A 24,548-nucleotide genomic window follows, 5' to 3' on the forward strand; every position below is an offset into this window, starting at 1 on the left:
TTACTCCCGAGCCACAGTACCACTTCTGGCCTTTTCAGTGTATGTGGTACCAAGAAATCAAACCCAGGGCTTCATGCATGCTACTCAAGCCCTCTACCACCAGGTCACACTACGGGCCCCAATTTACTTTTGCTGGCATGTCTTAGGGAATGGAGCTAATCCTAAAGAATCTTAACAGGTGGAGAGAATCCTTAGCTGAACTCTCACTGGTCTGAGTGAAGCACTTTAGGCCATCATGGCCATACCCAAAGCAAAACCATTATCAAAAGCCGCCTCTGCCTCCCTGAGAGTCTATGGAGCTTGGCTATTCTGAGTGCAGGCAGTTCTGTTCCTCCCGTGTGTGCTCCAGCGAAGCTGGGTTCAGAGGCAGACAGTCAAGTGTCCTCAAGTGCCTCCACAAGGACACTTTGCCTGCTTGGATGGTTCTTCTAAGAATTTTACCCATAGCTTCTAACTAAACAGCCTATTACTGATGCGGAGCATTATTTTACTAGTGTATTTGTAAGCCTCCTTCTCTCAAGTATAGGGCCCAGGCCATGGTGGGGACGCACCAAGTCACTAGAGTCATCATTTGGTAAATTTAAAGCCTTCATTTAATACTAAGGGAGTCACTGAATTAGACACTGGCTGCAGGTTCACAGAATGGCCCTCTGGAGCCCCAATTATACGAATCTCACTGGTTTTCAGTGGGCTTTTTTGGAACCCGCAAGGTTCCTCGAATCTACTGGTGATAAGATGAAATCAAGCAGAGAGAGCTCTGAGCTCTCATGTGAGTTGCCAAAAAATCTTATCACCTTTCTCTTTTACGTGTCAGAAGTATAGGGGTCATAAGTGAGCTTAGCACTTTTAAAAGATTATTTTGGCGAAGTTTAAAAACCAGTACCCCAGGCCAATAACTCGCCAGAGACCACTGAAGCACCAATATCTGTCTGATTTTATTTCCTTCAGTTCAGAAGGGCTCAAGCACCATCTGACTGCCTTACACACCCACTTCTAGATCCCATGGCAGCTGTTCCCAAGTCGATGAAGCAACTGGCCCACTCCAATTACAAACCCTCATCTACATACTTGGATTTTTTTTTTTTTTTTGCCAGTCCTGGGCTTGAGCTCAGGGCCTGAGCACTGTCCTTGGACTTTTCTCAAGGCTAGTGCTCTACCACTTGAGCCTCAGCACCACTTCTGGCTTTTTTCTCTGTATGTGGTACGGAGGAATTGAACCTGGGTCTTCATGCATGCCAGGCAAGCACTCTACCACTAGGCCAAACTCCTGGCCCCATATACTAGGATGTTTTTTAACGGAAAAGCACAAGGCACTAGAAAACCTGACTGAGGCCAGAAACAAACAGAACCCCTAAGATCCCAAGACACCCTAAACACTCAATCCTTTAAATTCTTTCGAGAGGCAAACAGTTCTCTATCGATGATAAGGCTGTGAAGGAAAGATCCTAAATATTTCTTTCTCCTATACTTCACCCATCCCCAGGCTGGCGGGCCATGCAGCGCCAAAGCAGTCATCAAACCAGACTTACTTCCTCGGCTGTGTCCTTCTCTATGCGAACTATCTTGTTTTCCCAGTAGATTCGCTGAGATTCCAGCTGGCTTGTTAATAAATATGAATACTAGAAAGAAACACAGAGAATAAACATCAAAATGTCAGCCAATGTTGTCACTCTCTGAAATCTAATCAAAACCTGACCTTTTGTGATCTACTGAAGAATAAAAGTAACAGCATACCTTTCTTTCTTCCCTTCTTTCCTATTCCCACCCCCTCTCTCTTTCTCCTTCTTTCTTTTTTTGTCCTGGGGCTTGAACTCAGGGCCTGAGCACTGTCTTTGGACTTTCTCAATGTTAGAGCTCTACCTCTTGAGCCACAGCACCACTTCAGGCCTTTTCTGTATATATAGTACCAAGGAATTGAACCTAGGACTTCATGCATGCTAGCAAGCACTCTATCACTAGACCACATTCCCAGCCCAAGAACCACAGTAATTTTACGTATACACATAACTGCTCAGTGCCTATTCAGCTCCTGCAGCCCATGCCTCTGTTAGTAGCACTCTGACCCTAAGGCTCAGGCACTGGCTGAGCTGCTGTGGCCCTGACAGCACTGGGAACTCTCTTCAAGTGCATTTTCTGTGTTTTGTGTCTCTAAGACCTGATCCACACTGGATATTGACAGATGCTTGCTTCATGGACAGTGAGTGCTGTGTTACTATGGTGAGGAGACAAGATGCATGTGGCATACGGCTGGGTGAGAGTTAAAAGGGCTTTTTTTGGCTAGTCCTGGGGCTTGAACTCAAGGCCTGGACACTGTTCTTGGGTTTTCTCAAGACTAGCACTCTATCCTTAAGCCATAGCACCAATTCCAGCTTTTACTGTGTATGTGATACCGAGAAATCAAACCCAGGGCTTCATGCATGCTAGGCAAGCACTCTCTCACTAGGCTATGCTCTCCAACCCTTAAGAGGGCTTTTGACCAGAAGAGGAAAACAATCTGACTGCAGAGAACTAGGACCGAGCCAGAGTTGGGGACACTGAGGGTCTCCAGTGCTGGAGAAGCAAGCCTGGTGGCCAGGGTGTACAGTAGGGGTGAGACTGTGGAGGGCTGAGGGCTGCACATTGAGTCTGTAGTCCAAGGAACCCAAGGCCAAACAGTGGCAAAATCACATCTCCATTTAGGAAAGCCCATCAGAAGCTAGAAGAACCTGAAAACATTGGGTTTGTAGGCTACAGAGAAAGGATAATTTAAGAGGCTCCACCAGACTGTATGCTCCTTGAAGGCAGTGATTTAGTTCAATGCTATGTTCCTGGTTGTCTGTCAATAAATATTTTTTTTTCTAGATTATTTCTTCTTCTTCCTCCTTCCTTCTTCTTGTTCTTCGGGTCATGGGGCTTAAATTTGGCCTGGGACTTGAGCTGTCCCTGAGCTCTTCACCTCATGGCTACTGCCATACCCCTGAACCTAGGCCTTGCCCCTGAGCTCTTCAGCCCAAGGCTACCACCTTACCCTTGAGCCAACCCCCACTTCCCGTTTTCTAGAAGTTAATTGCAGCTAAGAGTCTCAGGGCCTTTTGTGCCGGGCTGTCTTTGAACCATGATCCTCAGCTCTCAGCCTCCTGAATAGCTAGGATTACAGATGTGAGCCACCGCGCCTGGCTCTAGATTTTTGTGCCAGTCCGAGGGATTCTGGACACTTTCCCTGAGCATTTTCACTGAATGTTAGCATTCCGCCACTTGAGTCACAGCTTAGAAAGTCTTCAATAAACCACCAAAAATTGGAAATGAAGCTGTGGCTCAAAGAGTAGAGTGCTCAAGTGCTAGCCTTGAGCATAAAAGCTCAGGGTAGTTGGGCACTATGACTAATCTTAGGAACTCAGGAGACTGAGGATCTGAGGATCCTGGTACAAAGTTAGTTTGAGGCAGTAGTGTCTGTGAAATCTTATCTCCAATGAGCCACAAGAAAACTTGAAGTGGAGCTGTGGCTTAAAGTGTGTGGTTCAAGAAATAGTGTTAGCCTTGATTGCAAAAGCTGAAGGACAGTGTTCAGGCCCTGAGTTCTTCAGTTGTAGCCCCAGGACTGGCGTGTACACACATACCCCTAGAAAATGCCAGACAACAGGTCTAAGAATGCTTCTAGTGAGACACTGTCACATTGTCCTCCTGCTCCTGGGTGTCCCCACCCTCCACAGCTGCTAGCATGCTGCTAACAGCACACTGGCCTTTCCCCTTTATGGAAGCTTCGGAACGAGAACTTGAGACACGTAGGAACTTCACATCAAACATAAGGCACAGAGAATAAAAGGCACACTTTCCAAGAAGAAAAAGAGAATAACAGTATTTTAATCTTTCCCAATAATGACTTTAAGGGTAAATAGGAAAACAGAAGTGGAACCAGGTTTTTGGATGGAGGTAAGAAGTGGTACATCGAGGGAAGGTTGAGAAATGTCTTACCTCTAGCTGCAAGGCATCAATTTTCTCCTCCTGGCAGGTGTCGCCCTCGCACTCATACTGTACTATCTTTCCATCTGTTTTACTTGCAACCAGCCGGTGGACGTAATTATCTATGGAGAAGAATGAGTCAACCAAACTGGATTTCTTCAAAGGAAAAAAAAAAGTCTCTATGAACACTGAAATCTGAGAAACTGGTTTTACAGATCTAAATGAAATAAATGCCATGTAACAATTCTTTGAAAGTGGGATAATCATGTGATTTTTTTTTTTTTTTTTTGAGACTAGGATCCCAAATCTTTTTTTTTTTTTTTTTTTTGCCAGTCCTGGGCTTGAGCTCAGGGCCTGAGCACTGTCCTTGGACTTTCTCAAGGCTAGCACTCTACCACTTGAGCCTCAGCACCACTTCTGGCTTTTTTCTATGTATGTGGTACTGAGGAATCGAACCCGGGTCTTCATGCATGCTAGGCAAGCACTTTAACCACTAGGCCAAACTCCCGGCCCCTAGGATCCCAAATCTTGATCTGATGTTTTTGCTTCTCTACCACCTGAGCCATTACTCTAACCTTTAATAATGTGAATTTCCAGGACAGTAGAGGGCAAGGATAGAAGTATAAAGCATCTTAAAAGGAGATTCAGATTGAGCCTAGGAAAGGCATCCTCAAGGGCAGGCATGAGAACTGGAGTTTGCCAGGGCTGTCTGGGAAGTGCCAGGTCAAGCTGAGTGGGCAAGTTCCTACAGAGCACTTACCACCAGCATAGTCCCACACCCGGTGGTTGGTGAGCTGCATGGCATACGTGTGTTGCGTCTCCTCAAAGTGCTTATACGCATGGCGACTCACATATCGCCCACATCCTATGTGCCCACATATTAAGCAAATCCAAAGATTCTGTCATGGAGGTAAGATCTGAATTAGTTACACAGAAGTATATGATTTTGTTCATTTAGCTTAGGAATTAAACTCAAGAGTTGCTTTTATAGGTGCTTTGAAAAAAAATTGTTTAAAATTCTGAAATCAAGAACAGTTTTATAGGTCAGTCATTTCTCACTGGTCTCTAAGGAGCTCTAACTAAGTAAACAGCAAGACAGAAACAAAAACAAAAACAAGGGCCGGGAGTTTGGCCTAGTGGTTAAAGTGCTTGCCTAGCATGCATAAAGACCCGGGTTCGATTCCTTGGTACCACATACATAGAAAAAAAGCCGGAAGTGGTGCTGAGGCTCAAGTGGTAGAGTTCTAGCCTTGAGAAAGTCCAAGGACAGTGCTCAGGCCCTGAGCTTAAGCCCAGGACTGGCAAAAAAAAAAAAAAAAAAAAAAAAAACCCAAAAAACAAAAAACCACATCATGGATAATAGTCCATGTCTTTTAAAAGAACAGAAGATGAAGGCATAAAACAGTTTACTTGAAGTAATATATTTATGTATGCACATCCACTATCTTGCTTTACTCTGGGGGGAAAAATCAGTCTCAAAGAAATCTTAGCTATATTAACCAGGAAAAATATCCTCAGTTGTGTTCATATTCCTTCTGCCACCATTACTTACTTCCTGGACACCACACTCAAAGCATTTATTTTCTTCTACAGGTTCAGGTGTCTGACAGTACCGGCACACAGGACACCTATGAGGACACAAAAAAATTATGGCACAAAAGTCAAAACAGGGCTTTAAGCCTCCTTTCTTATGTTATTTTTTTTCCCTGTTACCTTTAGGTTTATCATAACTAAGAGTATGGTATCACTTTAATCACTATATACATATACATACACACATATGCAAACACACAAAACACACACACCTTTTTTTTTGGCTGGTTCTGGGGATGGAATTCAGGGCCTGAGCACTGTCCCTGCTCAAGGTCAGCACTTACCACTTATGCCACAGTGTCACTTCTGTCCCCGAGCCTTCGCTGCTCAAGGTCAGCACTCTACCACTTGAGCCACAGTGCCACTTCCAGTCTTTTCTCTGTATATGGTACTGAGGAATCAAACCCAGGGCTTTTTGCATACTAGGCAAGTATTCTACCAATAAGTCACACTAATAGCCTCACATATATTTTCAAGCTCTTTCAAACAAATGAAATTAGACATTTTGATAAAGTGAAGGGAAAAATTTTTGCTACATGACCTTTCCCATTCTCCTGACCTTGGATGAACAAAGAACGGCATGTTTACACGGGAGCATTAGCGCTCCCACATCCTCATTTCCAAGAGATTTACATGATTCAATATGTATCCTGTCCTGTCCTTTCCCTATTTCTCTTGAGATCTAAAAGCTGTTAAATGTTACCTATTTTTTTTTTTCCTTCCTTTTCTTTTTGCCAGTCTTGGGGCTTGAACTCAGCCTAACTGCTATCCTTGAATTTTTTTTCTTTTTGGTTGATTGTGGGGTTTGAACTGTGGGCCTGGGCACTGTCCCGGAGCTCTTCAGCTCAATGGTAACACTCTACCATTAGAGCCAAAGAGCCACTATCAGTTTGTTTCTTTGGGGGGTGTTTAATTGATTTTGAACTGTGATTCTCAGATCTCAGCCTCCTGAGTAACTATGTCCTTGAGCTTCTTTTATTCTAGACTAGTGCTCTACCACTTGAGCCATAGCACCATTTCCAGCTTGAGTTTATTGGTGATAAGAATTTCAATGACTGTCCTGCCAGGGTTGGCATCAAATTGCATTTTTTTTTTTTTGCTAGTCCTGGGCTTGAGCTCAGGGCCTGAGCCCTATCCTTGGACTTTCTCAAGGCTAGAGCTCTACCACTTGAGCCTCAGCACCACTTCCAGCTTTTTTCTATGCATGTGGTACCAAAGAATTGAACCTGGGTTTTCGTGCATGCTAGGCAAGCACTTTAACCACTAGGCCAAACTCCCGGCCCCTCAAATTGCATTTTTTTTTGTCAGTCATGGGGCTTGAACTTTGGGCATGGGCACTGTCCTTGAGCTCTTCAGTTCAAGGCTACCGCCCTACCCCTTGAGCGCCAATTCCAGTTTTCTAGTGGTTAACTAGAGATAAGAGCTTCAAGGACTTTTGTGCCCAGGCTGGCTTTGAATCTTGATCTTCAGATCTCAGCCTCCTGAGTAGCTATAGAATTACAGGCGTGAGCCACTGTGCCTGACTTTTCTTTTTTTTTTTTTTGCCAGTTCCAGGGCTTGAACTCAGGGCCTGAGCACTATCCTTGGGCATGTTCTTTAAGGCTAGCGCTCTGCCACTGGAGCCACCGTATCATTTCTGGCTTTTTCTATGTTTGTGGTACTGAGGAATCAAACCCAAGTCTTCCTGCATGCTAAGCAAGCACTCTACAACTAGGCCAAAATCCCTGCCCCCAAACTGCAATATTATCTCCAATTAACTACCAGAAAATAGGAAGTAGAGCTATGTGTCAATACTGCAGAGCACTAGCCTTGAGCAAAAAGAGCACAGGGACAGCACCCAGTTCTCTGCACCACTTCCAGCTTTTTTTATGTATATGGTACCAAGGAATCGAACCCGGGTCTTTGTGCATTCTAGGCAAACACTCTACCACTAGGCCAAATTCCCAGCCTGAGATCTCAAGTTTTGATAATGAAATCTTTTGTTGCCAATATTGGGGCTTGAACTCAGGACCCAGACATTAACCCTTAGCTTTTTCATTCAATGCCAACATTCTACCCTTTGAGCCACCTTGACTTTTTGGTGGTTAATTGGACATAAGTCTCATGGACTTTCCTGCCTGGGAGGGCTTCAAACTACAATCTTCAGATTTTAGCCTCCTGAGATTAGGATTATAGGTGCCAGGCTAGTAAACCTTTTCTAATAGTCAAAACATAGTACTAAAGGCAAGTCATGAGTATTTTTTTTTCCCCAGTGAGCCAATGTGAGTCGTCCTGATTGACTAAAAGGAAAAAGGCTAATGGAATTGACACCCAGAAAAAAACTCAAGGTATAACTAGTATTGGCTTATTTTCCAGCTGAGTCAAGACGAGAAAAGGAAACACGCAGGAACACTGAGTTCTCACTTAGACAAAGCTGGAGGATCCAGATTGTCTCTTCAGCATCTGAAAGGAGACAGAGGGGCCGGGGGTGTGGCTCAGTGGTAGAGCATGTGGTTAGCATGTGGGAGGCCCTGGGTTCCATTCTCAATACCCAAACAGGGGTGGCAGGAGAAACTGAAGACCAAGCTGAAAGGGTTAATAGGAATGGCAGCTGGTCAGTGGTGAGCAGTTCTGTGAGTCAGAGTTAGAAACCAGTTCTGTGTCATTCCTCCTGTGTGTGTGGTGCCTGAGAAGGCTGGTTTTCCTACCTAGCCTTTCCAGGTACAGCACAAACTAATTTTGGAATTTAATTCAGATTAGATCAGTGCCAGGATGATCTTTCTGGAATTTAAATCTGCTAGTGAGAATGTGAAAGGAAAAACAAGCTTATTTGTAGCATACAATAATTTATTATAGGGCTGGGAGTTTGGCCTAGTGGTTAAAGTGCTTGCTTAGCATGCATGAAGACCCGGGTTCGATTCCTTGGTACCACATACATAGAAAAAAGCCGGAAGTGGTGCTGAGGCTCAAGTGGTAGAGCTCTAGCCTTGAGAAAGTCCAAGGACAGTGCTTAGGCCCTGAGCTCAAGCCCAGGACTGGCCAAAAAAAAAAAAAAAAAAAAAAAAAAAAATTATTATAGCCTATCTCATGGATCAATTAGAATACAGTTTTATAATATAGCTAACAGTTTATGAAACTGATCCCCTTGCCAACAACACTGCAGTTCTGTCCTCTCCATCTTGTGGTTTCTATGGACTTCTACTCCTCCTAATTTCTGGACTTGAGAGTAGAATCCTTTTATTTCCCATGCTCATCCTCCCCCCGTGGGCTTCTCTTGCTCCTCATCTAACTCCTACCTATACTTGCAACACCACATCCCTGTGATGCTGGCTGTTTAGGCACAAAGTCTTAGGTCATAAGGCTGCACACTGCTTTTGTATCAACTATGAGGGGTGTGAATATCACACGTAAATGGGTGTGTATCTATTTTTCATTCTGTACATGGAAGCCCATGGGGCCAGTATTTGATACACCTTTCTAGCTAAGTCTCACAGTGCAGGTTAAGAAGGTACAACCTACCTTAAACTAGGAACAGGTGCCAACACAGTTCTCTGCAGCACTAACCTGTACAACAAAGGCTACCTATGCACTATAGGAAGGACAGGTAGGTGTGTGTCTCATATCTTTTGACTGCTAGTGCCCTTGGCACTGAGTCAGCAACAAGCCCCACAGACCTACAGTTTAGGCTGTACATAGGCCAGCTGATAAGAAAGCTAAAGTGGAAGTGAGAGTACAGGTGATAAAGGAGATTTCTTTTCTCATTTTTTAGGTGCCAGGATGGAGCCTAGGGTCTTCTGTGTGCCAGGTAGGTGCTCTACCACTCAACTATCTCCAGCCTAGGCCTCAAAGCCCAGGTTTTGCTCTTGGGAGGAAAGAACAAGTGGGAAATCCACAAGGATTCAGTCAGCACCTGCACTAGAGGGACTCAGTTTAAGAACACAGACCTGCTTGTGAAGGGAGGACAGGACACAAGGAGGAGCCTCTGCTCTCCTGGGGCCAGGTTTGTGGAGCGGAGCACAAGTGTTTTACTTGTTGAAAGGGGCATGAGGCTCGGCTATGTGGGGCAGTGCTGCACTCACGTGGTGTCGTCCCAGCGCTGCAGGCACTGGCTGTGGAAGCTGTGGTTACAAAGTGTGGTGAGGATGCCATTCACCGACTCATCCATGCGCTCCAGACACACTGTGCATTTGGGGAGCTCAGTCAGGTCCATCACAGGGAGGCTGGCACCCTGTAAAGAGACGTTTTGCATAAGCCCACATCACTGCTCCCCCATCTCTCTAGTGACCCCTAACAAGGCAGTCCCAAATTGTCTACTCTGATAGACAAACTGAATGATGAGCTACTTGTTCCCTTAATCGATGTAGAGCACCATTTCCATTTCCATGCTGTACCGGGCCTGGGGACACAGGATGCACAAACTCTGAGCACAGTAGCTTCTTTACTCTAGGAAGGGGCTTTGGCTATGGTTGACTTAGTTACCAATCCAGAGCTCTGACCCCCAAAGTCTGTGATAATGACAGAGCTCAAAGGAATGGAAGGAGCTTGGTGCCAAAGACTCACGTCTGTAATCCTAGTACTCAGGAGACCGAGATCTGAGGACTATAGTTTGGAGTCAACCAGGATAGGAAAGTCCGTGAGACTCGTATGTCCACTTGTTATATCTTTTTATTTCTTTGCCAGTCCTGGGGCTTGAACTCAGGGCCTGAGTACTGTCTTTGGGCTTTCTCAATGCTAGAGAGCTACCACTTGAGCTACACTACCACTTCCAGCTTTTTCTTTTTCTTTCTTTCTAGCTCATCAGATCAAGGATACCGCTTGAGCCTACCCCTTGAGACACAGCACCACTTCCAGTTTGCTGGTGGTTAATTGGAGTCTCATGGACTTTAGTGCCCGGGCTGGCTTTGAACAGCGATCCTCAGATCTCAGCCTCCTGAGTAGCTAGGATTATAAGTGTGAGCCACCACGCCTGGCATTTCCAGCTTTTTCTCTTTGTACATGGTATCAAGGAATTGAAGCTGTATGCTAGGCAAGCACTCTACCCCTAGGCCAAACTCCTGTCCCTCTTATGTCCACTTAATCATTAAAAAAGCCAGAAGTAGAGCCGTGGCTTAAGTGGTAGCAAGTTAGCCTTGAGCATAAAACTCAGAGACTGGCTCTGAGTTTAAGCCACAGCACGGGATCAAAAAAGATAAAAGTCCTATTTGTTAGCAAGTTACTGTCCATTCTTGCTTTTTTTTCAGCCCTCTTCCAGCTACTTACCTACTTTCTTTTGCAAGTCCTGGGCTTGAGCTCAGGGCCTGAGCACTGTCCTTGGACTTCCTCAAGGCTAGAGCTCTACCACTTGAGCTTCAGCACCACTTGCAGCTTTTTCTATGTATGTTTGATACCGAGAAATTGAACCCGGGTCTTTGTGCATGCTAGTCAAGCACTTTACCACTGGGCTAAACTCCCAGGCCTACTTACCTACTTTCTATCTCTATGGTATTCCTCTTTGGACATTTCTACAGTTATCTCAGCATCTAATGCTATACCCAACATCTACATTTACAATTCATCATAAGAATCCTTGTGAAATTGGCACCATGGCTCAGAGCAGTAGAGCACTAGCCTTGAGCTCTTCTAAAGAGCTCAGGGACAATTGTCCAGGCTCAGAGTTCAAGCCCAACGAGCGACCAAAAAAAAAAAGAATCCTTGCACGTACGTCTTCAGATTTCAGTACTTCAGCTCTTTCCACATAGACCAACTGGCAAACGTCATCTTCTATGGAATTGAACTGGCGGCCATTACATGCCATATAAAAACTGTCTGCATCAGCCTGTTTATACAAATGAGGAAAAAGAAAAAAAATTAAGACATATACCAAAAAATATGCTTTATATTTAAGATGTATAAGCTCTGCTATTCTTTTATCAGTTTAAAAAAATCTATTCTTAGAAGAGAAAGCAATTACTAGAAGTAATGCGTCCTGAAGCAGGCTGGAAAACTGAATTCTGAAGGTCCATATCCTATGTCCTTACAGTATTTTCTGGGCCACAAACTGCTAGAAGGTACAAGAGTACAACAAATAGGCAATTAGCACAATGGACCGGCCATGTATAGCATTTATCTTGCTCATTTTCCTCCTCTAGCCATTACTTATAGAGCAGATAAGAAAATACTCACTTCTGCAAAATCTACAATCAAATCATAAATGATTTGTTATGGGAGATTTTTTTTTAATGTCAGCATTCATGTTGGTTTTTTTTTTTTTTAAAGCTGGGCACAGTGACACATGCCTGTAATCCTAGCTACTCGGGAGGCTGAATTCTGAGGATCTCAGTTCAAAGCCAGCCTGGGCATTAAAGGAGGCTCTTACCTTGAATCAATCACTAGAAAACAGAAAATGGGGCTATAGCTAAAGGGGTAGCCTTGAGCTGAAGAGCTCAGGGACAGTGCCCAGGCAGAGTTCAAGCCCCAAGACCCACAATAAAGAAAAGAAACCAAAGGACTAGTATGGGGTGAAAAACCAACTCCTTTTCACTAGGCCAAGTGGCAGTAATACAGGAGAACTGGGTGAGGATCTCCTCAGGAGAGTCTAGTACCAGAAGCAAAGCTCAGAGTGAAGGTTAAGAGACTTAAAACAAATCAACCTGTAAGACATGAAGCATGTGCCCATTTGTAAGTAAGGACGCAGTATACTGATCTTTCTAGGCTGGACTTAGGAAGCTACAGACAGATGACTTCAGGGGTTTGTTTGGTTTTTTTTGCCAGTCCTGGGGCTTGAACTCAGGGCCTGGGCACTGCTGTTGGAAACTTTTTGCTCAAGGCTAGCACTCTGACATTTAAGCCACAGCACCACTTCTGGCTTCTTCTGTGTATATGGTTCTGAAGAATTGAACCCAAGGGATTCCTGCATGCTAGGGGAGCACTGAACCATTAGGCCACACTCCTAGCCCTTCAGTTGTTTATTTTGTTGGTGGTCGTGGTCATGGGGCTTGAACTCTGGGCCTGGGAACTGTCCCTGAGCTCTTCAGCTCAAGGCTACTGCCCTACTGCTAAGCCACAGCCCAATTTCCTATTTTCTAGTGATTAATTCGAGGTAAGAGTCTCACTCATTGGCTCATACCTGAAATCCTAGCTATTCAGGAGACTGAAATCTGAGGATCAAGGTTCAAAGCCAGCCCAGGGACACACAAGGACCTGAGACTCTTATCTCTAATTAACCACTAGAAAACAGGACGTGGGGCTTGGCTCAGGGGTAGGGCTGAAGAGCTCAGAGACATCACCCAGGCTGAGTTCAAGCCCCATGGACCACCACCCCAGAAAAAAAAGTCTCACGTTCTTTAGTGTCCAGGTTGGCTTTAAACCATGGTCCACAGATCTGTTTCCTGAGTAGCTAGAATTATAGGCATGAGCCACTGTGCCCGGCTTCAGCCCTTCAGTTTTAAACTGAGCTTTTGATGCAGCAGCAATGCTGCAGTTTGTCTGGATTCTTTCACATGGGCGAGGGCCCTATCAGTGGGGATCAGCTGCCCAGGCAACTGAGGATTCTCAAAAAGAGACAACTCTATTAAGAGATTCAAGGCTGAGCCAGGCAGGGAGTCCTGATAGGCCACTCTCACAGGGTTCTTCAGTATGTAGTGAGATAATTCCACATGGATTTGGTTATCTGTATGCTCTTAATGTGACTAAGTGAATCGAGCTAAGCCACTGAGGAAGGAAGAGCATTTCTGAATGGGGTTATTTTACTGGGGGTAAGGGGCGGAGAAGTGTTTCCTAAAAGAAATAATACACGCACCAGTAGAGTGCTGGGAAACAGGTTGCTGGATATTTCTTTAATACCAAGAAGAAGCAACCCACAGAACAATTGGCTTTTTACTGAGATGCTACTGGACTGACAGGCCAAGGATGCCAGCCTGTAAGTCAGGCTCAGAGCAGCACTTCAGGTTTGCAGCACCAGCAGGAGCAGGTTGCACCTGCCAGGAATGGCAAACCTCTCTGGAATAGAGTTCTGGAAGTGCTTACCAAGTGACCAAGCCTCATCACAAGAACAGAAAGGCATGAGATCAAACCCACTCAATACCAGAAAAATGACTGTCTTGGAAGAGCTGTTGGTCTGTAGCAAATAACATTTTTTGGATTTTTTTTTTTGAGGGGGGTGGGTGGGTAGGGCATTCCTGGGGCTTGAACTCAGGGCATGGGCGTGTCTTTGGGCTTTCTCAAGGCTAGTGCTCTATCACTTGAGACACAGCACCACTTCTGGCTTTTTCTGTGTATATGTACTGAGGAATTGAACCCAGGGCTCTGTGAATGCTAGGCAAGGACTCTTAAAGGTAGTGTGTGTGTGTGTGTGTGTGTTCTAGAGCTTGAACTCAGGGTTTGGGTGTTGACATTGAACATTTTTGTACAAGACTAGCACTCCACCACTTGAGCCATTACTAGACTTACAGCTTTTTGCTGGTTAATTGGAATAAGAGTCTCATAGCCTTTCCTGTCCAGGCTAGTTTTGAACCACAATCCTCATATCACAGCTTCCCAGGGAGCTAGGATATAGGAGTGATCTTTGTATTTTTCTTTTTTTTTTTTTTTGCCAGTCCTGGGCTTGAGCTCAGGGCCTGAACACTGTACACTGTCCTTGGACTTTCTCAAGGCTAGAGCTCTACCACTTGAGCCTCAGCACCACTTCTGGCTTTTTTCTACGTATGTGGTACCGAGGAATTGAACCCGGGTCTTCATGCATGCTAGGCAAGCACTTTAACCAGTAGGCCAAACTCCTGGCCCTGTATTTTTCTTTTAAGACATGATCTTGCTATGTAGCCCAGGCTTGCCTCTAACTCCACTTCCTTCTGCCTGAGCCTCCCAAGTGCTGGGATTATAGCATACGCATCATACTCAGTACAATGGACTTTTTTGTTTTTGCCAGTCCTGGGGCTTGGACTCAGGGCCTGGACACTGTCCTTGGGCTTTCTCAAGACTAATGCTCTACCATTTGAGCCACAGCACCATTTTTGGCTTTTTTTTTTTTTTTTTTTTTTTAAGCCCAAGGACAGTACTCAGGCCTTAAGTTCAAGCTCTATGAATGCAAAAAGAAAAAGGAAAAAAAAAAAGAAGAGAATTAAAACTGTTATTGCAATCCCAGCTTCTCAGGGGACTGACATCTGAGGATCTCAGTTCAAAGCCAGCCCAGGCCCTAAAGTCTGTGAGACTCTTATCTCCCAGTTAACCACCAGAACATCAGAAGGGTGAGGTGGCTCATGCCTGCAATCCTAGCCTATTTAGGAGACTGAGGTCTGGGGATCGAGGTTCAAAGCCAGCCCAGGTACTAAGTCTGTAAGACTCTTATCTCCAATTAACCACCAGAAAACCAGAAGTGGCACTGTGGTTCAAGGGGTAGGGTGGTAGCCTTGAGATGAAGAACTCCGGGGCAGCACCCAGGCCCAGAGTTCAAATCCCACGATCACCAACAACAAAAAAACACAATTAAAACAAAACAAAACCAGAAAACATCTCTCAGATTTGTTTTCCTTCAAGGGCTGGCCTGGAACTATGATCCTCAGAGCTTAGCCTTCTTGAAGAGCTAAGATTACAGACAGGAGCTACTAGTATCTGCCCAGCAAAGATGTTCTTTTTCTTTTCTTTTCTTTTTTGCCAGTCCTGGGGCTTGAACTCTGGGCCTGGGCACTTTCCCTGAGCTTCTTCTGCTCCAGGCTAGCATTCTACCAGTTAAGCCACAATGTCACTTCCAGGCTTTTCTTTTTCTTTTTCCCACTTCTAGTCTTTTCTGTTATGCAGTACTAAGGAATTGAACCCAGGACTTCATGTATGCTAGGCAAGTCCTCTACTATTGAGGCATATTCCCAGCCCAGGATTTTATTTTCTCAATGTATCAAAGAGCACCTTATAAAAGGAATGATGGTAGATAATGTGATGGTGTCAACCTGCAAATCTGGAAGCAATTGCCTCACTGCACTAGAGACCATTTGGAAAGAAAGTTAACCCCTGGTCCCACACCTTGGCTGCATGGAAAGTCACAGGTATGACCTGTAACTGTACTTCCTCTAACTGGGAGATATATTTACAGTGACAGTTCTTTAGAAGCTCTGGATGTCAAGATCCTTAGGTGCAAAATGTCATTAACACATAGCTAGTATCATACAGTTTATAAACAGTTTCTGTGGCAAAGAGATTTTTAAGATCTTAACTTTTACCTGTGCACTAAACTTTATCAGCACCATATATTGATTTGGAGTAGAGTCTCTGATGATTTTCATTTGTTCAATTACTTCATTAAATGGGGCGACAAACTTCATAAGGTCATGACTGGTCATTGTAGCAGGGACTGTGAGAATACACAGCATGGCACTGCGCCTCACATCTTCTTTTAAGGAAGTCATCTTACTAATGAGACAATAATTAGACTGTCTTCAATAGATGAGGCGTGGTTAGTTCAGATAACACTATCAGACAACTCTCATGCTCAATAATAGGAAAAAATTGTCATACTGCACAACTCCATTTAAACAGCTTTTCAATTTTATTTGAAATTATATACTAGACGAGTAAATGCAAAAATCCCTTACCCATACCTGCATTAGATTTTAAGGCAAGCTTTGAAATATTCCATATTATATATCCCCACAAGAATTTTCTGTCTTCAGTTAAAGGTTCATTGGGGTAATTAATTTGCATGAACAAATTCACAATTGGTTTCATTCTCTTAATATTTGAATCATAATCTATTGTTGGGTAACAGCAATATAAATCCAGCTAGGGACTTCTCTCAAAAGGACTAGACGCAAAGAGAGCTCTAAATCTATCTGTAGGACAATTCTAAACCTTGAGGATGTGATTAAAGGTAACAGCTGCAAAGATAAACCTCCACAAGGCAGCCTGCTTTTTAAAAAACTGCAAACTCACTTGGGAGCTATGAACCAAAATGATTGCTTGAGTATTCAGTTTTCCCAGGAGGGACCTGACCAACAGGTTAAGACAAAGATAGCCTGAGCTACCAATTATTCAAGGAGCTGATAGCCTAGCTGTGGGCTACCTAGCCAAATGCTTCCTTTCCTTAGGTCTCCAAGAAAGGGAATTCTTTAATACACAATATAAGTACTGTCTCCAACTACTGCCCCCGCCCCCCCCAACCAGGCCAAGAGAGTTTCTCTGCCCAAATGCAAAACATAGACAACACAGACCAACCCAGAAGGAGAAAAGGTTTTTCTTACTTAGTCTTGTATAGGTGCATAATACCATGAACTATTTCAACAGAAGGATTTCCACTGAAGAATGAAATCTGGTCTGGAAGCTGTTTGGATGGAGAGTCAGGCGCTGTATTTAAGCATTCTTTATTTTGATCTCGGCTTCTCTGTGCAGTCAGGGATGCATCTGAAGACTTCTCCTCCATAGTATCTTTTAGCTCATCTTTCATAAATCAAAAATTAACAGATTACAAATAGCTGAAAACATATGGAAGGACTCCATAGGTAAAGTTTTCAAGTCAAACAAAGTGTGACAGAACTGTAACCCACTAAACATCAAAAACAATATTCAAAGAACAGCCAGATTGGTGGCATTCCCAACTTCAAAGTTCTCTTTGTCCCATAAAAATCTCCTAACACTTTCAGAAACTCTGGGTTAGCTCTTAAATCCAGCAGTGCTACAATACAGGTACAGTATCTTCCCTCACATTTCCTAAGTAGGACAGGGCTATTAAAGTCCAAGCTACCAGTTCTTCCCATACACATGCTCAAGAGGCAGCAGAAGCTGGCTGTGGTGGCTCCATGCCTGTAATCCTAGCAACTCAGGAGGCTGAGATCTGAGGATCATGGTTGAGATCCAGCCTGGGCACAAAAGTCTGTGAGACTATCTCCAATTAACCCCTAGAAAACTAGAGGTGCTGTGGCTCAACATGGTGGAATGGTAGCTTTGAGCTGAAGAGCTCAAGGACAGTGTGCAGACCCAGAGTTTAAGGCCCATGACCCACAAAAAGAAAAAAAAAAAAAAAAAGATAAAAAGAAAAAAATTTAAAAAAAAAGTTTTTCACTCATGGCTGGCATTCTACCACTTGAGTTTAGTTGAGTTTAGCTTTCTTGCTGGCTAGCTGGAGCTAGTCTCTCAGACTTTTCTATGTGTGGGCTAGCTTGGAAACTTGATTTCAGCCACTTGAATAGTTAGGAGGATTACAGGCGTGAAAATAAGTGCTCAGGTCATCTTAATTTTTGAGACAGTGTCGGTGTCTATGCTCCCAGGCTGTCTTTGAACTTCTGGGTTCAGCCTCCCAAGTAGCTGGGACTACAGACTTAAGAGTTACCATGCCTGGCTTTAGGATTAAGAACCTAACATAAAGCACCCAGAGAAAGCAGAGACAGGTGAAAGTATGCTAGAGGTCAACATCACAGCCCTATCAAACAGTATGTATAAAGCCGGCTTGGTGGCTCACACCTGTAATCCTAGCTACTCAAGGGGCTGAGATCTGGGGATCACAGTACAAAGCCAGCCTGGGTACTAAAGTCCGTGACACTCATATCTCCAATGAAGCACTAGAAAACCAGAAGCGGTGTTGTGACTCAAAGGGAAGGACAGTAGCCTTAAGCTGAAGAGCTCAGGGACAGCACCCAGGCACAGAGTTCAAGTCCCATGATGGACGGGAAAAAAAAAATGTATAAAATATGTCACATTATAACAAAGAATAAAATAAAGGGTTTCTGCAGTATACCTGGATTTGCCTTCATAGTCTCAATGATCACATCTGTCATTTCCCGCCGGCCAAGGTGTTGATGAATGATGGCTGCTTTCTCCCCTGGTGACTTCCCTTCTAAACAGGCTACAGCTGAAGCCAATGTCTTCTTTTTGATCTCTTCATCAGACATTTCCCCAGCTAAAGAACATATGAATTATTAATACCTGATAGTAAAACAAGTTCCTCTCCATTTTCAAGTTACCTGTCGATGTGTTTTCTTTTTATCTCTGATGGGCTTCCGTGTTCTTCACCCTCATGAATGATACACCTATGTAATATCCATTTTCACTCAGCAAACAATCAAAAGTCAGTACAATAAACTGAGAAATGCAGGCTGTTAAGTGAAATCATGTGCTTTCATGTTAATCAGGGTAAAGCTTGTCTGAAAAGTGAAATTTCTGAGTTCAAACTCCAATATGACCAAAAGAGTCTAAAAGATTTCTACAGTGATTATAATATATTGGGGAACTAACATATTGGTAATACCTGATAAACTGAGACCCTGGTCGGAATCTAAGCTTCAGGTATTAAGTACATAAATAGACAATCTTTCAAAAAAACCCATTAAAGAAAAAGAAAAAAAAAACCCTTTAGAGATCACTGTCTTAAACATTTTGGGTGCCAGGTGCTGGTGGCTCACACCTGTAATCCTAGGCTAAGATCTGAGGATCACAGTTTAAAGCCAGCCAGGCCAGGAAAGTCCCTGGTTATCTCCAATTAACCACTCAGAAACCTGAAGTGGCTGGGTGGTTCAAAGTTGTAGAGCACTAGCCTTGAACTAAGAGCTCAGGGAGAGAGACCATGACCACCACCACCACCACCACCAGCAAAAATCCTGGGTTATCCTCAGTCTATGGATCAAACCATGAGAACCTGTGATTTGTTTAAAATTAATGGAACACATAAAGGGAAAAAGGAATTGAGACCTGACTAAAATACCCTTCATATTATATTAGTTGTCAGGACAGAGACCAATTTGTACATCTTTCAGGAAGGTATCCCCAGCATGGACACCAGTGTCCACGAGACACATTTGTTGAATGATTCTATAACTGACCCATGTAGATGTCAATTTAGTTTATTTTCAAAACTGATGTGTCTCTTGAAGCTGGTGAAAGATGCTCATAAACTTCACTGAACTCATACTCAGTGGTGACCAGCCTAAGCAACACGGTGCCACACACCCTAGAAAATCATGCTCAGCCTCTATTTGTAGCTCCAAAGCGCACATCTTTAAGGAAGCTTCCATGACACCACCCTTTCCCATCCCAGCCATTCTCCCCAAACCAAACTGATCTTGTAGTTAAGTTTCCTTCACAACACCTTAGCATATAGTGCAACCTTACACTTACTCTGTACTTAATTCACCTGCCTCTCCACTGAACTGCTGGCCCAGCAAAGCAGAGACCGTCAAATTCTATACATAATGAAAGCTCCAGGACAGGGAGTTTGGCCTAGTGGTAGAGTGCTTGCCTAGCATGCACGAAGATCGAAGTTCGATTCCTTGGTACCATATACATAGAAAAAAAGCCAGAAGTGGTGCTGAGGCTCAAGTGGTAGAGCTCTAGCCTTGAGAAAGTCCAAGGACAGTGCTCAGGCCCTGAGCTCAAGCCCAGGACTGGCAAAAAAAGAAAAAAAAAAAGCTCTAGCAGGTGTGGTGTATCCCATAAATATCTCGAGTTTATGTTATGTTTTGGCAATTGCAGAGGGACCAAAGAAAAGAATCTGAGCTGTTTTCCTAGCTGAGAAGTTGCCTGGCTGGTGCTGAATTGCTTAGACTCAACCAGTTGAGTCAGAATCTCAGTTTTATCCACCTTAACCGGGGACAAATCGCTTCTTGCCGAGACCTGGGTTTCCCAATGTGTACAAGGCACACCACCATCCATCTCTTTCCCAAGATGTTGTAGCAATCATTAAAGATAGTGCACAGGGTCTGAGGATAGCAGCCTGGACAGGCAAACTCCAGAGACAATTGTCTCAGGGACTTACCTACAGGAGCTGGCATCAACTCAAGATCCTTGGATCTTAGCCTCCTGAGTAACTACAATTACAACGTCTCTTCTCTTCAATTAACTGTCTCCAAAGCCGGAAATGGAGCTGTGGCTAGGCCCTGAGTTCAAATCCCACACTGGCGCACACACACCCCACCACAAAACCTACAGCACGCAGGGAGGTCGGCGCGGGGTCGGGCAAGCGCGTGGGAACCGTGATTGCTACTGCGATTATTGGCACGGGATGCCTCGACCCGTGCCTGTGCGAAGAGGAGCGGGGTGGGGGTGGAGCCGACGGGGCGGCCCGCACCACAACCCGACCCTCACGTGGGGCACCAACGGCCGGCGGAGGCTGGGTGAGGCGGACAGGGCGCCCACAAGGCCGCGGAGGGGCGGACGCGCCCCCACCCCGCTTCCGCCTCGGCCTGAGGCCAAAGGCCCCCCGGCCCCCCCGCGTGGCCCGGCCGGCCCCTGCTCGAGGCCCCGATCCCCGCGAGGCCCGGCCGCGGCTCCGGGGCGGGCCGGCGGCGCGGCACTCACCCGCGGCGCTGAAGCCGAAGTCGGCGGGGACGGGCGAGGGCTCCGCGAGCTCCAGTCGGATGACTACCAGTGACACACTCATAGGGTGGGTGCTGGCCGGCGCGGGCCCCGGCGGGCTCAGACGAGGCTGCGAGGCGAGCCGAGAGGCCGAGCGGCCCGGGGCCCTCAGCGTCGCCACCGCCTCAGCGGCGCCGCCGCCGCCGCCGCCGCTGCTTTAGCAGCAGCAGCCGCAGCCTCCCCGCAGCCCGCGGAGCCACCACAACATCCACTTCCGCCTCCCGGCCGCCGTCGCCGACCTGCGAGGTCACGCATGCGCGCGGGGGCGGGGCCGCGCGTGCGCCGTCAGACTGGCACGCCGCGGGGTCGGCCCGGAAAGGACGAGTCCCGGGGAGCTGCGGGCCGTGCGCGGTGGGTTTGCGCCCGGGACGGGGCTTCTTCACCTCTTCCTGTCCGTGAGGCTCTGGCCCCGGCCCGCCGCGGCTGACGGCTTCGCCGGGCCTCGGAAGTGCTTGCGTAACCCGCGCTACTCACGCAGTGCCGGCCCGAGCCCGGGAGGGTGGTGGCGCCCGGCCCACGGGACGCGGAGGCCGACCGAAGCCGCCCCTCGGAGCCCGGCGCGGGGGGAAGTCGGCCGCGGGGCGCCGACGGGCCGGCTGGAAGCGCCGTGCCCGGCACAGGTCGGCGGCCTGTCCCGCGGTTCCACGAACGTTCACGGGGCGCGTCGACTCGGGGTGCACTGTTGGGGTACCTTGGCGAATCGAGCCAGCGCGGTGTCCTTGCCCTGGCGAACTTTGTCCCCGGTTGCTCAACCGTGCACTTGTCTCTGCATAACGATCTGGTGGTGGTGGTGGTGGAGATGACATGGCTGTGTCTGGAAAGCTGTGGCGTTTCCAGTCTGTTAGACGGCCCTTTTCCGCGGTGATCCTAACCATCCGCGTGCGAGCGAGGCTGGGGGGCGGGTGGGGGCCGCCCTCACCTGCAAGGCCAGCCTGGGCCCCGGCTCACCACACCAGCGCCTAGAACGTAGCTTAGTACTGGCATGCACAAGGCCCTGAGTCCCTGGTCTCTAGCACCAGAAAAACAGTAACAAGGCAACAACAGCCACAATGCTGGTATTGCAAGTATAGGACAGCGCTACTCTAGGTACATGTGTACATGCTGTAATGATATGTAGGGCGTGTCAGAGGACAGCATGGATATGTGTGTATCAGGAGCATGTAATATGTGTAGAAACAGCGTATGACTATGCTCTGTGTAAACATGCCCCATACCCTGCTACTGTCTGGGTTGTTCAACCTTTGTACTATTGACATTTTGAGTCCTGGTAAGTTTTTGAGGGTTGAGGATGTGTCCTGTGACACCTTAAATGCCAGTGGCACTCTTATCCAGTGATAATTACTAAAATTGTGTCCTTGGAGTCCAAAGCACCTCCTGTTGAGAATCTAGTTTATGTAAATGCCAAAGCTATACACACATAGTATAGTCATATACCTTGAGACATCACGTAAACCTTTAAAGTATATTACAGTAGGGTGTAACTTGTTTTTGCTGGTGCTGGCCTCTAAAGGGCCTTGAGCAAGCTAAGTACACATTCTACCACTGAGACACATTCCTTTCTCACGTGCCCATTTGTCAAGTCCTAACCAAAGTACACTTTAAATACTTCATCTTAAGCAATGGTACCACAAACTGTGAGATGCTCTAATTGTCTCCATTTTACAGAGCAGGAATCTTAGGTGCAGGGAGAGTGTTATACCCAGCAAACAGACAAAATCTTTAATCTCTCTACTACCTCCTTAATACTGATAGCAATTATACATTATTCTAAACATTATTCTCAGTGACAAGCAGAAATCATATTGTCTGTGCCACAGAAGAGGCCAGATCTAGAGAACTAGAAAACTAGAATTGTTAGCTAGAAATGGGCAAATGGTGTGTGTGTGTGGTTGCCAACTCCTATGCAAGTCTTCAGCTTGTCCCTATTTCTTCCTCTTTTCTGTCTTGCCTTCTTCCCTCCCTCCCCATTCTGACCTGGAACTCTAGATCCTCCTGTCACCTGCTCCTAATTGCCGGGATTACAGCCAGCTTTTAATGTCTGATGTGTCTACTTTGTTCATCTTTTCAACCCATTTGTGCTGAACACTGGCTCTGAGTCTACAAATTACTTAGCCCCAGGGCATAGATATAGATGTATGTGAATGTAGCCTTGTCTCATTGCCTGATTTATGAAATGGCAACCCCTCCACACAACACCTTAGTAATAATAATACAATTATATATAAAAGAGAAGTCTTGCCTTAACATGCAAGGATAGCAGAAGATAGATAAAATGTTTTCTGTGTAATAGAGTAACTGATCTACTGAAGAAGTAGCAAAAAGAAAAGAAGTAGGAAAAGAAAAGGAAAGTTTTTATAGCGCAGAAAAAGGCAAGGCTGTGATATAAAAGTCATTGGCAACTCATGAGGCAGATAAAGCCCAGAAATGTGCCAAGCACAACAGCTTCCAAGGCCTGGCGGGAGGAGAAAAGACCCAACACTCCTGCTCTAAAGAGCACGGCCCATGTAACACCTCATGTGTCCATTAATGGGAGTGTGGGAAGGACCCACCGCAGGAAGGGCTAAAGTTGGCCCTCTGTGACCCAAAGATTTTTCAGCTATTACTCCTTCACACAAAATGTATCACACCTTTACAAACCCTATATAGTGTTTTATGTAGTTATGTTTTTGGCCAGTACTGGGTGCTATCCCTTAGATTTATTTGCTCAAGGCTGGCATTCTACCATTTGAGCCACAGCTCCACTTCTGGCTCTTTAGTAGTTAACTGGAGATACCAGTCTCATACTTTTCAGCTTGGGCTTGGCTTTGAACCAAGAGCTTCAGATCTCAGCCTCCTGAGTAGCTAGGATTACAGGTATGAGCCACTGGAGCCCAGCTCTGGTCCTTTTTAATTTTGCTAACTTGTCCATGCTAGCCTGGAAGTTTAGGGCCTGCTGTCTCAACCTCCTGAGCAGCTAGAATGACCTGAATGTGCCACCAGGCCTAACATCCATGGAGGCTTTTAAATGAATTAAGATTAGACCAGGTTTGCAGTTTTGCAAGATGACTTTGGCCAGTGAATAAGGAAGGATTTGGAGGGTGGTTTTTCCAAGAGGCAAGAGACGTTAGGATCTGAAGACAGCAATTTCCAAGGGGAAGAATGGACAGCACAGAATCCCCACTTAGTGACTAAGGTAGAGAGGTGGGGAAACAGATGTGACCGAGGAGTGTGACAGCTGGTGTCCAATTGCCCACCCTGAACTCCAGGACGGAGGCCTGGAAGAAGGTAGTGAGGTAAAACTGCTCTGTGCCTTCTTCCTGGTAGCCTCAAAATCACCATGTACATAAGGAGACTTTGCTGGCCTGCCTGTCTCCCGTGGGCATGGAGGGAAGCCATCCCGAGGCATGTTCAGTGCAGATGGCAAGGAGCCCACCGATGGAAACATCTGGGATGCAGCACCTACCGAGCAGTGATTTTTGACATGGGCGGAGTTCTCATTCCATCTCCAGGGAAAGTGGCTGCCGGTGAGTTCTTCCTTTCTTGCTCTTTTGGGGACTGGAAGCTGAAGGAAAACAGGGTGCTGGTAAGATAGAAGGGACCTCACACAGCAGTATACTCTAATGGGGAGTGCATTGGACAAGGCCTGGGCGATGTCCCTGACCTTTTTTAGCCCAAGACCAGTACTCTATCCCTTGAGCCATAGCTCAACTTTTTTTTTTTTTGATGATTAATTGGAGATAAATTCTCATGGA

The 24,548-nt window shown here is 45.8% G+C and overlaps 2 protein-coding genes across 4 annotated transcripts in view; one reads left to right on the forward strand and one right to left on the reverse strand.

Annotated features, from left to right (window-relative positions):
* The window catches only part of Brap (BRCA1 associated protein), a 37,702-nt gene that overhangs the window by 5,324 nt on the left and 7,830 nt on the right, over window positions 1-24,548 (reverse strand). Inside the window, exons 2-11 of one of the 3 annotated variants that reach the window (XM_090320061.1) lie at window positions 24,260-24,358; window positions 18,206-18,367; window positions 16,716-16,911; window positions 15,699-15,888; window positions 11,213-11,326; window positions 9,591-9,739; window positions 5,492-5,567; window positions 4,700-4,838; window positions 3,952-4,061; window positions 1,530-1,619 (exon numbers count right to left, since the gene is read on the reverse strand). In XM_090320061.1, the coding sequence (XP_090176187.1) occupies window positions 1,530-1,619; window positions 3,952-4,061; window positions 4,700-4,838; window positions 5,492-5,567; window positions 9,591-9,739; window positions 11,213-11,326; window positions 15,699-15,888; window positions 16,716-16,911; window positions 18,206-18,359 (1,218 nt within the window). In that variant the 5' untranslated portion in view covers window positions 18,360-18,367; window positions 24,260-24,358. Of the gene's footprint in view, window positions 1-1,529; window positions 1,620-3,951; window positions 4,062-4,699; window positions 4,839-5,491; window positions 5,568-9,590; window positions 9,740-11,212; window positions 11,327-15,698; window positions 15,889-16,715; window positions 16,912-18,205; window positions 18,368-20,218; window positions 20,451-20,760; window positions 21,012-24,259; window positions 24,359-24,548 lie in introns of those variants that run through there. The other 2 variants (XM_090320059.1, XM_090320060.1) reach the window with 2 other exon arrangements.
* The window catches only part of Acad10 (acyl-CoA dehydrogenase family member 10), a 31,746-nt gene continuing 28,239 nt past the window's right edge, over window positions 21,042-24,548 (forward strand). Inside the window, exons 1-2 of the mRNA XM_090320062.1 lie at window positions 21,042-21,168; window positions 24,121-24,320. Coding sequence (XP_090176188.1) covers window positions 21,071-21,168; window positions 24,121-24,320 — 298 coding nt within the window. The 5' untranslated portion in view covers window positions 21,042-21,070. The remainder of the gene's footprint in view (window positions 21,169-24,120; window positions 24,321-24,548) is intronic.

This window comes from Megascapheus bottae, chromosome 28, assembly GCF_031878675.1.
Source record: "Megascapheus bottae isolate mThoBot1 chromosome 28, mThoBot2.hap1, whole genome shotgun sequence".
Lineage (NCBI taxonomy): Eukaryota > Metazoa > Chordata > Mammalia > Rodentia > Geomyidae > Megascapheus > Megascapheus bottae.